The sequence below is a fragment of the Sparus aurata genome, chromosome 6, assembly GCF_900880675.1.
Source record: "Sparus aurata chromosome 6, fSpaAur1.1, whole genome shotgun sequence".
Taxonomy (NCBI): Eukaryota; Metazoa; Chordata; class Actinopteri; order Spariformes; family Sparidae; genus Sparus; species Sparus aurata.
The window spans coordinates 24,367,717-24,384,112 of record NC_044192.1 but is presented as its reverse complement, the minus strand read 5'-3'; the positions used below and the strand labels follow the sequence as shown (position 1 = coordinate 24,384,112).

The 16,396-nt window shown below is 40.4% G+C and overlaps 1 protein-coding gene across 6 annotated transcripts; it reads left to right on the top strand.

Moving 5' to 3' along the window:
• The first annotated feature begins 2,426 nt into the window (after window positions 1–2,426).
• mdm4 (MDM4 regulator of p53) lies at window positions 2,427–9,565 on the top strand. Of its 6 annotated transcripts, none has more exons than XM_030419747.1 (12): window positions 2,427–2,634; window positions 3,160–3,247; window positions 3,349–3,423; window positions 3,593–3,726; window positions 3,838–3,887; window positions 4,363–4,427; window positions 5,702–5,798; window positions 5,886–6,046; window positions 6,188–6,376; window positions 6,525–6,599; window positions 7,047–8,160; window positions 8,242–9,565. In XM_030419747.1, exons 2-11 carry the CDS (start codon window positions 3,176–3,178, stop codon window positions 7,614–7,616), a joined length of 1,488 nt encoding a protein of 495 aa, XP_030275607.1. In that variant the 5' UTR covers window positions 2,427–2,634; window positions 3,160–3,175; the 3' UTR covers window positions 7,617–8,160; window positions 8,242–9,565. The 6 variants fall into 6 exon arrangements, with proteins under 6 accessions (XP_030275607.1, XP_030275603.1, XP_030275604.1 ...); XM_030419743.1 differs by having other exon boundaries at window positions 2,428–2,634; window positions 6,173–6,376; XM_030419748.1 differs by having other exon boundaries at window positions 2,429–2,634; window positions 6,525–6,593.
• Window positions 9,566–16,396: the final 6,831 nt, after the last annotated feature.

Genomic DNA, 16,396 nt, shown 5'->3' with positions numbered 1-16,396 from the left:
ACTTTTCAAACGTATGTGTCCATAACACAATACAGCCTACTAAATTTTAAAAATAACAAGTAGTCATTACGAAGACGTGGTTTTCTAACACAGTGTTTCATTATTACTGCATTAATGTGTGAGAAGTATTTCAACTGGTTTAAAGTTAAGTATATTGCTGGTGTTGTTATAACCTTGAAGGGGGAATAATAATGACAATGCACCAGGACATATGCACTCTTTCCTGCCGTCACAACACATGATGGAGCTACACTAAGGCAATAAACATGATAGTGTGATAACCGTGTATTCAGAACAGGCAGATTAGAAATACGTGCGTTAGCTGCTTACTGAAGATACTGGTTGACATTACTATGCTAGTAAATATTTAAGGAAAAGTCATATTTGGACAGCTCAAAAGAAGGCATCCTTTATAAAAGGTTGGCTTTATTACCTCCCACAAGGAGATTATGTTTTTGTGTCTGTTGGTTTGTTGGTTTGTCAGCAGGATTACACAAGACCTACTGAACAGATTTCCAGTAAACCTGGAAGAATGGAGGATGGGCCCAGAATAGTCATCCTTAAATTTTTGTGTGGATCCAGACAATCAGAATCAGAAACTGATTTATTACCAAAAAGGATTTTACACCAACGAGGAATTTGTCTTGGTGAATAAGGTGCAAGCATTGAAGACAATAAACAAACAGTGACTATTATATATACATTATAAAATAAGCAATATAAACAAACAGAGACATAAGTATGGGATGATTGATAAATTAAGATGGAAGAACTGTACAAGGAATGACAAAATAGATTTTAAAAATTAGAGATTGTTAAGAATTATAAAAACTGTCCAAATTCTGCAAGGGCGATGGTGGGTATGAGTGCAGGAAAGCCAAGTTTCAGCGTCAGTGTCAGTGGGGGTCGGGGTCCCGGGACCTGTTAAGGATCCCAACTGCAGCAGGGAAGAAACTGTTCATGTGGCGGGAGGTTTTGGTCCTGATGGATCGCAGCCTCCTGCCAGAGAGGAGAGTCTCAAAAAGTCTGTGACCACGATGGGAGGGGTCGGCCACAATCCTACCTGCAGGCCTCGGAGCCCTGGAGCTGTGCAGGTCCTGAAGGGATGGAAGGTTGCAGCCAATCACCTTCTCAGCGGAGTGTATGATGCGCTGCAGTCTGCTCTTACCCTTAGCAGTGGCAGCAGCGTACCAGACGGTGATGGAGGAGGTGAGGATGGACTCGATAATGGCAGAGTAGAAGTGCACCATCATCGTCTTTGGCAGGTTGAACTTTTCCAGCTGCCTCAGGAAGAACATCCTCTGCTGAGCTTTTCTGGTGATGTTCAGCTCCCATTTTAGGTCCTGGGTGATGACGGTGCCCAGGAAGCGGCAGGACTAGACAGACTCGACTGGGGAGCCAAACAGAATGACGGAGGCGGGTGGGGCTGGGTCCTTCCTGAAGGATTGATTCAAATATTTTTTCTCATTGGAGATGGGGCGTTTGTTCTTTAATTTTTGTCGTAATTTTTTGAATTTCTTGATATGATTCTTGATATCATTTCATTGTCACAGCACATAAACTCTGCTGAGTGTAATTTTAGTTAATATTAAAAATATATATATATTAATGCTTTCTAGAGAACTTCTAAGCCATTACTAATACATTTAGACTGGCTGGATGTGAAAAATATTTAGTCTTTTTTTCTTATTATTGGTTATAACAAATCAACCATTAATTAGTGGATTATTACTATTGACTATTATGTAGTTTTTGGGACGTATTGTAATCAGAAGAGAAAGATCTTCAATAATTAAATAAACAAACACTATTTTTCATGACTGAATAAACAAACTGACACACTTAATCATACATTGTTTATATGTGGCGGACCCTGCCACCATTGTAGCTTCAAACAGTGTTCTGGGGACCTTGTTTTCCTCTGAGAACAAGCTAGTTTATTCAGTTATGGAAAAAAAAATATTTCTGAGTTTGCATTATTACCTAATTAATATTGTGAATATTAAAATGTATTCTCCAAAACTATATAGTGCCCCTTTAACCAACAATAAAGCCAATAGTAATGCTCACAACTTGACATGTATACATTCTGATGAAAAGAGAGTAGTATAAACCTTTATTCAGTGAAACAAACAGTGCTAGCCAGAACTAACGTACAAATTAAGTGTGAGAGAAGCAGCACAAATCATCTGTATTGCTATGGAAATGATTTTCAGTAAGTGGAAATACAACAACTGAAGTAACCTAACGTGACTTACCTACAACTGTACTTCCCACCTCTGTTAATGCTCTGTGAACCAGCTGATAACTTGAATTAATGCTCTCAGTGTGAACAGGCAGTATTTTATCAGTGGAGGCCACGATGCTACCCTCAGTGCTAGCTCTCCAACAGTAGGGGGCGCCACACTCGTAACTTATGTAGCCGTGCATCCGGAAGTGCTGAAGCCATATTCGTCGATTTGAATCTGTAGTTCAGTTAGCATAACTGCATATCTGTAAGTTAGAGTGAGCCACTTTTGAAAGCCCCACATTTGTTACTTATATTATGAATACTTATAAGATGTCGGCTGTGTGTTAAGGCGACAGTGCGTGTGGAACAATGTAGCGGCAGTGAAGTAATGTCAACTCATCACGGTGAGCTCTTTGTCAGCGAACGTATTGTTCAGGAAACAGCTAGCCAGCTAACGCTAGCACTGTGGTTACGTTAGCTAACACGTTTGCTAGTAGCTGTAGCAGATTTGTCACCTGCTAGTGTTCCACAGATGTTCAATTTCACATGCAACTGGCTAGTTATGATGGCAATTGTGCTTTATTTGTACTAACGCTACATCCGCCCAGTCAACGTTAAGCACGCTCGGCGTGTCAGGAATGTTGGCCTTGTTATTTGAAGGTAAAAGTAATGGTGGAGTTTGTAACGACTCCATCCAGGCAGCTGTCTGGTAGCTTATCATGGCGCAGTCTGTAATGGTATTTGGTATTTGACTGTATTTGATTGTATTAATCTCGTAGGTGGTCCCATTAAATCTCGTTAATTCTTAAGCTAACAATAACTTGACACGGTTATGGTGCGTTGGTGTTAGCCGCACCAGCGTTATGTGATGATATTGATCGGGGATTTGAAGGCTGGTTCGTCTGACATGTTGCAATTTTGGATTTCAGACTTTGCTCCTTTAGTATGAGCTCTCTATCACCCCAGACTCTGGCATCAAGCTCATCATGCAGGACTCTACCTGGAGAGGGAAATCAGGTACAACATTTACAGCAGCTACTTTGCATGTACAATTATCCAATATAAAGACTGCAATATGTATTTTATGCTAAATATTGCTTATGTTTTTTCCCCCCCAGGTACAACCAAAGGCCCCGCTCCTGCAGATTCTGCGTGTTGCCGGAGCCCAGGAAGAAGTCTTCACACTCAAAGAGGTGAGCTGTCAGATGTAATGTCAAGTAGGCTTGCAGCCTGTTACACTGGCTCACAAGACGATGTTACCAGAGATTCCTGGGTTTAGTAGTTCTTTGACACGGTGTTCATGCAAGTAAAAATGTACCACATACGTGTCTTGCAATATCTAATAACCTGTCTATTGCGTAGGTGATGCACTACTTGGGTCAGTACATCATGGGGAAGCAACTGTATGACAAACAGAGGCAGCACATCGTCCACTGCCAGGATGACCCTCTGGGAGAGCTGCTGGAGGTGGAGAGCTTCTCCGTCAAAAACCCGAGGTATGCACCCACACCCGAATGGTCAGCACTCAGTAATGGTGGACTATAAGTCTAGTTCACACATCTGAATTAAGAAAATGCATTCTAAACTCTTATATTCTCATTTTACAGCCCGGTGTATGAAATGCTCAAGAAGTACTTAGTTGTGCTTGGTTGTTCTGGTAAGTCTCACAGTCATTTAATGCCTTTTTCATACTCTATGTGAAGTAATATTTCTGTCTGGGGGCATTATTAGTAGTACACGCAATATACATAGATAAACTATGTTCAGTTAGTGCATTGTACATTTGTGATGACATGAAATTCAATTGTCTCTTTTTTTCTCCTCCCTTTTTGTATTTGATGAAATCATTATCTCACTTGCATCTTTTACCTGTTATGATCTGCAGTGAAGATCCCTGGCAATGGTGATTATTTCACCACCCTATTCCTTCTGTATATTCTAAATTCAGTCTTTGTTGCATACATTGTGAGTGCTTGTGATAGTGCATCTCTGGGGATGCAGGAACCAGGAGAAGGCTATTTTCCAGCTTGACCTACAAAGCCACAGCAGAAGGCCGTAGTGAGAGAGTGTATCATGCTATAATTAAAGGGTGGGGGTGTCCTTTCTGTTACTGTGTCTCATCTGAAATGCAGACGCTGCAGAGAATCTTTCTGTGGGCCGTGAATGTGTAGATGGCGGAGTGGAGGATCGTGGTCAGGTAAAGCTGAAGCATGGTGCTAAGGAGAAACAAAGACCCCCCAACCTTTCCCACCTCACTACACACAATACTTTTGAATACAAAGGTACAGGACTGACAGTCTTAAGTGCCAAACTGACTTCGTCATAAGATATGACATCCACTGATTATTTATTGAAGTTAGGAAGTTTTGTTAATAATCCTTTTGGAGTTTCTCTTTTTTGTCTGTGAAACTCAAATTACAACCACAACAGAACATATACTACAATTAATGACAGACATTTAACAACAAAGTGCTCCAAAACATCAACAATCAAGAATTAAGTTCAGTAAAATGCAAGTGACACACACTCATATCACCATGATTTGTGTGGATTGGAAAGACTAAAGTGAGCTGCAGTCTGCTTGTGTGTAATGAGGAGGGGAGGTAAGGTCTGCTGTCTCCATTGGTGTGCATTTGTACAGAGTGGCACCGTCTCTGTACGACCCCATCCTTGGTTTGGTCTGGTGGTGTTTTCAGCACCCGCTTGTAAACCACCAGCACCACCCAGTGGATGGGGGGCAGAGTCACTCTCTCTGTCTGTGTCAGAGTTCTCTTCTCTGCTCCGAACTGGAGGCTCACAGATCCTGATCCAGCTACAGGCCTGACAATAACCTGAAACATTTCACCCACCCCCTTGTTCCAACACCCTTCTCTCCGATTCCCTCCTAAATCTACCTTGAAGCCCCTGCTAAGTGACCACATTGTTGAGCTACAATCAGATTTAGATTAAAGATCTAATCAAACTTGCAATAAGTTTTTCCTTCAGTCCATCAGCTGTGATTTACAGTAAGCAATGGGAGACATTAGACTGCCTCTTTAATTTCTTTCTGCTTCTGCCTTCTTTCTGATATGAAAACACTTTCAACTTCTACATAAGTGTATCTTGTAGTTTATGTCCATGGGTCATATTGTAGAATAAGTCCTACTTATGTTAGTTTGCACATACGACATATTAAAACTGGACTTAAATCTTTGACTCTCTGATTTCATTACTGTTTTAATTACAACACTGACTCTCCTTCCTGCTCTTTCTCTGTCTTTCCTGTTTTACAAACCACACAGTTTCGGTAACTCTTATCTCCTAAATTTGCCTTGACCTCCCTCCCCACTGGCCCGTACCCTAATTGCCCAGCCCCCTGTTCCCTGTGCCACCACTCCAATCCCCAGAGGCCTTCTTGAAAAGGAACTGCGAGTCCTCCAAGTGCCCAGTTATGGCTCCATGTTCTAATTTTTGTCCTTCCTCCCTCTGTAGTTGTGTGGAGGTTTGGTCAAAGCAGGGCTGGAGGCTGTCAGTGACGTGCCTCTCCTGCAGACCCCCTCCCAGAGACGACCTCGGGAGCCAGATGATGGTGGGCAAACTGTTATATGCTCAGCAGTATATGCTCATAGCAAGACCTGCTCAAAATTGTAGATTTAACTGTTCAAAATCTCTACAGACTCCCTGGAAGGCCTACCACGGTCAGCCTGCAAACGGCCCAAACTGGATGTTACTCTGGACGAGTGGGACCTCTCTGGCCTACCCTGGTGGTTTCTGGGTAATCTCCGAAGTAACTACAGCCGTAGGAGCAATGGCTCCACTGACATCCACACTAACCAAGTAAGGAACTTTATGTGTTGTAAGAAAATTACTCTTGATAGCAGCACTTAACGCTGTTCACACAATTACGTGATGTCAAATGGCATAAATTGGAGTGTAACAGTGGTGGTCTGACTGATGTGTCAGCTGTCTCCTGCACAGGAAGAGGACACGGCCATTGTGTCAGACACTACAGATGACCTCTGGTTCCTGACCGAGGGTGAGAGTGAACAGGTGAGTGTGGAGATGAAAGAAGCTGCGCTGGAGGAAGGGAGCGGAGGAGAAGGGGAGCCTCCACCTGAGGATGATGATGGAGGAGGTGCAGGGAAGGAGGAGAAAGCAGATCGAGAGGTAGGAGTTTGTTTTAGACTTTGTCATCTTTGGTTAAGTCAGGCTCATGCTAACTAATACAATTATTGGTTAATTTTTAATTTAGCATTTCCTGTTTAGAGGATAATGTTAATTGATGTTTGATCAAATATTTTGTGTATTTATCCAGATGCAGGAGGAGCCAGATGAGGACTCGCAGTGTCTCAGTGATGACACTGACACAGAGATCTCTACACAGGTAGAGGTATACCTGTTGTCACGATACTAAATACTCTTAACTGTAAAAAATAATGCTACGGGGTACGATCAACACAACATTGAGAACCTAAAATGTTAGATTTTCATTCAAATAAAAATATAACAAGGCTTGTGTACTGCGTGTTAAGCACAATAACATCTTAGTTAATTTACTTGTGACCATAATCAGAAGAGTGAGAAAAGGTGGGCCTATGTGGGCACTGCAACAGTGTGCCAACGCACTACTGGAGAAAAAAGAGAGCCAGAAAGCACGGCCTGAAATAAGTACTGAAACTGATTCATAAATGCAGTGTCAAAAAGTATAAATATTTTTGCTAATGCTGGTTGGTATTATCTGTTTTTTTTCTTCTCACTATATATTGTAGCTTTAGCTGGTTGTAGTTGTAGCTTGTAAAGCACAGATGTGTGACTTTATATCTCCCTTATCCCTCAGGATGCGTGGCAGTGCACAGAATGCAGGAAGTATAACACACCTAACCAGAGGTATTGTGTTCGCTGCTGGGCCCTACGTAAGAACTGGTACAAAGATGTCCCTCGACTCGCCCATTCTCTCTCTGTTCCTGACATCCCAGCATGCAGCTTGCTCGCCACCCATGATGAAGAAGATGACAGCGACACTGGCATTGATGTCCCAGACTGCAGCAGGACGGTGTCTGACCCTATCATCCTGCCCTCCCACTCCACAGCTGACCGACCCCTGCCCACCATGATTACAGGGAAAAGCCAGGCACAGTGGCCATCCAGCTTCCTCAAGGATGAGCAGCTCTCAGATGGGGACAGTCAGGAAAATCTGGGGATGGAGGTTGAAGAAGTTAGGCCTGAGGCACTGTTGGAGCCTTGCAAGCTCTGTCGAGTGCGACCACGCAATGGAAATATAATACACGGACGTACGGCTCACCTGCTAACCTGTTTCCCATGTGCAAGGAGGCTACACAAGTTCCAGGCTCCTTGTCCAGGGTGTGGGAAGATAATTCAAAAAGTTATTAAGATATTCATTCTATAAAAGCCCACACACACAAGCACACACATCTGTCAGTCACTGGGCAACTAAATAACATAATACAACACACATTCAACCACACAGCTGCATGCACTCTGGTACACACACACAGAAAATGTGCACCTTACCTTTTAGAATCTCGACAGATATACACAAAGTATAGCACTTGGTAAAGCTTGCTCTTGGTTGCATGGTTTATTTTGCATAACACTGCCACTGAAGTATTGCTAGATGAAACACAAGAGTTTGTCCAACCAAATGTTTGTTTTGGTGCCACATTTAAATAAGGGACACACACAAGGGCAGAAGTATTTATTTATTTATTATAAGATCACAAGATTTTGTGGGAGGTAATATTTGATTTCATGAAGGCTTGTTTTGTTTTGTTTTTCAGGCTACCGAATTTGCTCATTGAATTCTGCATTGCATTGTTGAATGGTGCCATTTAGAAACTAGTGCTTGCCTTAGTTCTGTTAGTTTTGTTTGATTTTCTTTCCTCCTTAGATTCACTTCAGTCATCTCAGCAGAACTGGAAAAGTCAGCACAGGTACATTACTACAATCACATTTTTTTCAAGCATCCTCTGGACAAATTTGTTCTCTTTTCACCCTTTTGTTTATCCTCTTAGGTTTTTGTGGCTCCGAGATTTGAGTTATGAAGACAAGCTTGAAGGAAAAACAGGAAAGAGTCTTAAAACCATGAATTTCCTTTTTCAGCCGCTGCAGCCCCATGAAAGTATCCTCAGAAGCTTTTTCTTTAAAAATAAAAATTAAACTCTCAGCGTAAGTGAATGTACTGTAAAATGCAAATGTGGTGGCTTAGGTCCTGTTTCTCTCAACATAGTATTTTAAAAAGTAGAATTTAACCTGCTTGAGAATGTACAACTGAAGTATTTACTGTTATTTCCTCTCGAGGTAGTAATTCGATATTAATATGTATTCAGTATGTACAATTGCCAAGCCTCTGACAGTTATGCCTGCAGTAACTAATGTTTCATATTTGTTGGTTAAAGTTTAAATTGTTATCATTCAGAAAAGGGTACTTACTTTATATCCTTTCCTGGACTTATGATGAATGAACAATTTCTGTATATCTTGTATTTAATTTATTTATGAATCTGTTTTAATTGTTGAGATGACCACATCTGATGAAGCAGAAAAACAGCTTGGTTGTTGCAGAGTTCTAATATGCGGTTATGAGATAAAAATTGTTTTGAAAGTTTAAAGGAAACCGGCTAAGTTACAGAATCTGTGAAAAATATTGCGTAGTACTTATTTGGAGTTGGGGATTGATTTAAGCGTTACACTGCCATGTAATGACGTTGAACTTAATTTGTATATAATAGATTTTATTTTGATGGTTCTGCTTTATTTGAAGATTGTATTACTTGGAGCACGTAGATACTGTTGCTAAGCGGTCTATAAATACAGTGCTCACAAGTAAGATGTCCAGTGACAGAAAGCATCTAACTCTTGGCTTTGCTTAGCATAGAGGGAAATATCATAGTTCTTTAATCTGCTCTTTGCTTGCGCTTACTCTTTCTACCAGTAGGTGGGGAGAAGTCTCAATATTGTATCTGGTGCCCACAGAAGCTGTACAGTGCCAGTAATGACATGTGATGCATATATAGAGCATGCCTCCTGCTGTGAGTAGATCCAGCACTGAGCTGGTGTAAGAGATATATTAGCTGTATTAAAATCTATAAAAGATTAATGTAGCCTGTTGTATTTATCAGCACCGTTGTGAAATAAGAATGGACTTAAACTTCCTCTAAATACAGACCTCATAAAATGGCTTAATACCTATTTAACAGTTAATCCAGGTTCAGAATGACAGACTTAATTAGTTGCAATTATTGACAAAGACTAATGTACTCCAACATGGTACAGCTAATAGTTGGGCTTTTTTGTACTTGTTACAGAATAAAATAAGTTGTTTTGTAAAGCAATAAAGAGTCTGGAGTTGATTATTTTACTTTTTTGTTCACTTGGTAACCACAGGGGCAGTTGATGTACAGTACCCACTGGTGAAGTGTGTGTGTGTGTGTGTGTTGGCTGAAGAATAAGTCATTGTATGACAGTCCAGCTGTCATGTGTCCTCTCCTTGACTGGACTCCAGCACCTGCAACTCTCCTCTGCTTACTCACTGTTCTTCTTGCTTATCTGTGTCGTCCTTATTTTAGTCCTCTTGTCCAGAAATGGGACAGACACCCTCTGTGCCCTCTGCACTATATGTTGCTGCAGCTTCGCTGCCTTGTTACCCTGGGGTGTTATTTAGATAACAATTACTCAATAGGGGATTTTTCCTGAGTGGAAAGTCCCCTGTGAAAGTGTCCATCTGAAAGACACCACTAAATCCCACAGGATATCGTGTACGCTTGGCAAGATGGCCTTGAAATGAGATTGCAATATTTCCATGCGATGTCATGATACACAAAATGTATCTCGATATTTTGAAATCCGCTTAAAAGTGCTTTATAAATTCAAGGATGGGGTGACTAAAGCAAATATCACTGTTTTTAACTTAATATAGACATTGTTACAATTTTGTAGGGATGGCTATTGGTGCTATTAATATATATAACTATTAATACAATGAGATATTTGATAAATAATCATCAGTAATATGGATATAATGAGTCAGTGGTTAAAGACAAGTAGAGCAGTCCAGTTAATTCAGAAATTTACTTTGCTTTAATGCTGCCTTTAAAACCAGGAAAGGACAAAATCTGACTCACAATATACTAGATCTAACAAGATATATGGTCTTATAATGTATGATGTGTATATGTTGCCCATTCTGAATTTTTTGTTGAATATGAGTACTTTCATAGAAGTGAAGGCAAAGTTATTTATAAGTCCTTTTTGAGGCAGTAAAAATGAGTGACATCACCCTTTAAAGTGACACCAACTTTTCTTTTGTCCAACCAATAGTCCAAGCCTTAGTTTACTATCATTCAAGACAAGAAAGCAAGACTTTTTACTTTCACAAGCTTATACTTACAGCAATTTTTCAAGTAAAACTACCCAAACAAATCAATTATTGTAAATATTTGCATAGTTTTTGTCTATCAACTGATCAATACATTAGCAAATCCTTCCTGCTCTAATTTGATATCGTGTCAGGTGGTTTAATCTTCAGCAATACATCATATTTGTTAAGCTCTTGTAGTAATTGTAGTGAGTAAAATGTATTTTCCTCTAATATGTAATGGAGTACAAATATAAAGCATCCAAAAAAAGTTCATAAATCAAGTAACGCACAATTTTCTTTTATTTGTGCTCACATGTAAACAAAGCCCTTAACACACTCCACCTCTTGCACACATTACATAGTGCAGAGGTAGGTGGGTGTTGCTGTCCTCCCTGTGATTTTCACTACAGTATTAAATGTTTATGATGGTCACACTGAAATCTTTACCTCGCTCTGCATCTAATTCAAGAGTGGCACACACCGCTTTGACCGCGGCGTCTGGCACGTCACACAGCGTAGAGACGAAGAATGGCATAACACCCCTGGTGACATGGCACCCACAGCTTGGCAGCTCTAGAATGGCTCAGTCTAGGGAGTGGTAAGGGATCTGCATGTTTCCATGGCGACAGTACCTCCATTCCAACATCCCAGAATAACTTAACACATTCTCTATTTATCCCCTATGGCGTATGCAATACTTCCTAGAGGGAAAATAGTTAGGACTGAAGCCCTCCGTTGAACATTCTTCTCATGTTTTTGTCCATACTCATGATTTTATTGCTCTTGCTGACTCTAATTCTTTTAATGTTCTCATACCTTTGAAGCAACTTTATAAATATATGTAATATTTCTATGTCACTCTCTTCCTGTGTCCTTCGTCTGCTGCATACCTCCAGGGTGGTGAGCCTCAGCCTGTTTACCCTTCTTTGCTTTCTTGTGGTTGTGTGTCTGGATTTTTGTAACGGTATCTGTAGCCAGGACCTCTCTTTCTCACCTCCATGGAGACACACACACACACACACACACACACACACAGACACACTTTCCCTCTGTTGTGTCCGACTATTTGGTCGCTCCAGAAACCAGGCCGCTAAATTTGTCCCACTGGTGACATGGGAGAAGGTCAGTGGAGCCAGAGAAAAACAAAGCTCGGAGTAGAGAAACAGGCATAAAGTCAGATAATTTCAAACTGAGAGTAGTGATAAATAATGTCAGAAATGTGACACTTTAAGATGAGAATAGTGGGGGAACATAGAAAGCTTCTCTCCCCTTGTACCCATAGCAGGAGGACAGATATGGAAGATGACACTGAAAGGCCGGGCTGACTGGGATCAGGGCATAGTTTCCGCATAGTCGTCCACACCGAGCTCACAACACTCTGCAGTCACACACACATTGCTGGCCTCAGACGGCATTCAGCTGTGTCTCCTGGAGGAGCTATGCTCATTGTGGTTTACACTTGGGCAACGTCAAGGTGTAAATTGCCTTCTGATTAAGCAGGATATATTTATGAGGGCTGCGCTTCACCCTGTCAGATACCTTCCTACCCAAAAGTCATACTCGAGTACAAGTAACAAAATAAATTCCGATACAGTTACTAATTATTTGTTTAAAAAATGCAGTCAGTAACATTATCCAAGTATCGTGATATTATATTAGTGTAACTATGTAATATAAATAGGATGACTTTTATTTAATCTTGCTAACAAGTGTGTTTTCTGTAAGTGTGTGACTTGTTAAGTGTTGTCATGTGTGCACATGTGCACAGTTACAGACCTGTGTCAGGGTTACTCTTTTTAAAAGTTGTAATCTAGCAGCCATCCCCCTTTTCACCGAGTGTGTCTGTAATCTAATTACATCCTTTTTTACCACAATACAGGTTACTTTTTTGTATCCTGATTATGTAATCCCATTACATGCGTACTTTACCCCCCAAACCTGATAGTAAACCTCTGGCAATAAATGTACTAAAGTATCAAAAATACACATAAACGCAAATTATAGATATACACACATACATACTGTATATATAGTGTATATAATGTATGCGCTGGGTCGACTGATTATCGGCCTTGTCAATTATTGGAATCCAAAATTACATTTTAATTATCAGAATTCTTTTAAAATCTGAACCCTGATAAAATAAATACATTTAAAGAGGCACAACTGTTGCTCTGATGCAAGATTCAATATCCAAAGTAACGTGTTACTAAAGTTATCAAATAAATGTAGTGAAGTAAAAAGTACAATATTTGCCTCCTGAAGAAGAATCTTTATTTGATCATTCAGATTATACAAAGTACAACAAGGTGAGATTGGTAGTCTGCATTTAACCCATCCCGAGGGAGCAGTGGGCAGAGTATGTACGTCCCCGGGGACTAACTCCAGATCATAGCCAGTGCCTTGGTCAACGATTCTGACTGGAGAATCAACCTAGTGAATATGTTTTTGATGGTTGGGTAAACTGGAGAACCTGGAGAAAATCCACGCAAGCACAAGGAGAACATACAGACTCCACCACAGTGGGATTCAAACCCTGCCCTTTTTTGTTTCCAATTTTGATGGAGTGAAATTGTACAGTACTTGAGTAAGAAATACTTAGTTACATTCCATCAATAAATTAAATGAAAGTGGCAGTCTCACAAATATGGATGCTTGATGTTTTCTAGCCTGTTGTGCCTAATTTGAGTCATCATCAGGCTTTGGGAGTAATGGAATACATGTAATGGGATTACATAATCATGGTACAAAAAAAGGCGATGGAATCAAGTAAAGTTACAGAAAAAAGTTGTTGTTAGATTGCAGATACATTCAGTAAAACAGGGATTCTTACAGAAGACATGCTCATTATATGTTGTACGCGTATGTTCGGTATTGAGGTAATCCAAAGTAATGGAAAGTTACATGACTTTAATATTGTGATGCTTGGATTACGTTACTGATTCAGTTTTTTTATTAGGTAATTAGTAATTTTGTGGAAATATATTTTCAAAGTAACCCTCCCAGCCCTGTTTGTCATACAACCTGTGGCACCTATGGAATATATGTTATGTCATTAATGTGGATGTTTGTAGCAGAGGAGCACAGGTTATTTACAGTAAATAACTTTAGGGCCACCATGTGCTGCAAAGTATGTAAGTGGGAAGTGGGTTATGTATGTAGGTATGAGTATGTATGGTTGTTTGTCCATGTGTGCTGGAGCCTCGCAGTGAGTGGGATGCCAGCGGAGGGAAGGGCAGCGGATGGCTCAAGGGCTCAGTCCATTCCTGTGATTTAACATGACACCACTTGCACTAAGACTGCGACAGCTGCGTATGCACATGCCGGCCATTCTGTTTGTTGTAGGGGATTACTCTGCGATAAAAGCCCCAGTGAGCAGCAGCGTGGTCGGGCTACAGAACTACTGTTTCCCCCCTGACTTAGAAAGCTTTCTCCAGGCCTCCAGAGCCTTGTGAAAACACAGGTGGGGGCACTTCATTCTGAGCAGGAATGAATGGGAGTATTCTCCCGATGATTAGCCAGTCCGTAGTAGTGTCACATCACCTTTAGACATCACTCAAATGGTACAGCGCTGTAAGCTTATGTAAGGTTCATTACTCAACAGAAATAGTGGCACGCGGTGGAGTAGTAATCAGCTCTGACTGCTCCCATTCATTTGTTTCAGAGTGGATTGATTTGCTTTCATTGTGATGTGTCTGTGATCATCTCGGAGGGAGTGCACTGCTTGTCATGATGTGGTGTAGTCAGTATAAATGAACCATCATTGGAAAGAAGAGAGTTCTGCATTGTGCTGTATGGAAATCTGATATCAAAAGCTTCAGTCGTAGACGTGGTGTTATCATGGCGACACACTTGGGCATCTGTTGCTGTCACTATGGTGACCATGTCCTTTTCAAAAGGCAGTTAACCAGTCCATAACATTATTGCACAATTCCAGACTTCAAACAGAGCAATGTCAGGGTTCATACAGAAACACTCAAGTTTAAACCCAGAAATTAAACATAGTTTCCTTCCAATTTTAATCAACTGTGTCACTGAAATTTGTTATATCCCATGTTAATGTTACTCCTACCAAAGCCATTTTCATCACATATGCAAGGATTTAGACCTCTACCCACTGTTTTAGAAAAGTATTAGAGGACAACAAGGTTTTTCTGTTGACAGAAACTGCAGCTGAAGCTCCCAAACTCTGACACAAACAAGTTGCCTCTTTATCTTATGGTGTTTTCATTTGTATTGCGTTTTTGTATTCTTGGCTTTTAAACTGATGTGTTTCTTATTTTTTTGTTTTCTGGCTTTGGTAATTTTTCGTTGTACAGCACTTTGGTCAACTGTTGTTTTTTAAATGTGCTCGAGAAATAAGTACAAATGAATGAGAACATTTTTATGAAAATGGGTCTTTTGGGGACAAAAGTTCCAAAAAATGCTAACACAATAAGTCTCAGAGTTTCTAAATAGATTTCAAGAAATTTACTGATAAATATACAGTTTATATATTTCCAAGGAACTTGTAAAGGAACCTGGGGAGAGCAGTGAATTGTAATTTGAGAGAAAACAGAGACAGTGTTCAATTGGTACACTTGAAATGGATCATTTTCAAACTAGAATGGCACTCAGTGGGGCGTATTCCTCCGCCAAGGCCCAACAGTCTCCAGGCTAAAAAACACCTGATTCCTTTATTCAAAATCCGAGCGTTATTCCTTGAGAAATCATTGAAAATGTTGAAAAGTGCCCTATCTTGGAGAGTTAGAGAGAAAAGAGTACAAATTCCTGGATCCTTCTCTTTATCCAGATCCCCACAAAAAAAAAAAAAAATCAATAGGGCCGATTTTGGGTGGGGACCCATCCTCCATCCAAGTTTGGTGGAAATCCATTCAGTAGTTTTTGATTATTCCTGCCAACAAACAAATTGACTGACATGCGCAGATACATAACCTGCTTGGCGGAGGAAAAACTTGAAAGCTAACCTGGAGACTCCTGTCATTAGTGCACAGCAGGGAAACGCTGCTGAACATAGAAACTAGTAAAAAAAATAAAAATAAAAATAATTGTCCACAGACAAGCACAGCAGGTTTCTAATGATAAATTACTTGGGTTTAAATAAGTCTCTGTCAGATTTTCCAGCGATTAGGCTCAGATTTCAGCTTCAGGACATTTCTCTGGAAATCAGTGGGTTATAAACTCATCAACACTAAACTAACTCAAAAAATCGTATCATTTCATTTGTTCCAAATTATATAGCTCTTTTAAACATGGAAGAAAAACCAGGACATGTAAAATAAAGCATCATCAAACACATGTATATCATTGAATGTAGTCCACTTTTGTTGTTGTTATTGTTGCATATCATATTGTTTATAACTGGATAGACGTCTTTGTTTATCCATCTTTAATCAACACCCCTCTGCTGCTGTTCTGCTACTCTCCTCTTACATATCTGAGATTTCCCGACTGTGCTCGGATGACAGCTCTCCAGGTCAGTGATGATCTTGAGGCTAACCTGGGGTGAGGAGGGCTGACTCCCTTCCCCCTCCTCCCCCTCTGCTCAGCTGTCTCACAATGTGCTGCTGCTTGTCACTGAGGAGAAGTGGAACAGTGTTGCCAGTGACGGGGCAATCCCTGCTACACAGCACATGTACATAAACACATACACACTTGTGAACACACTCCAGTGCATTTTGAGTGATCGATATATTTTATTTTTCCGAGAATAATTTGGCTCTGACCGTTTTAAATCACTGTTTTCTTTTTTTGCTTTACAACAAATTGAAGGTTTATTGCTGTTTGTCAGTTCCTCTGAGATCTTTACT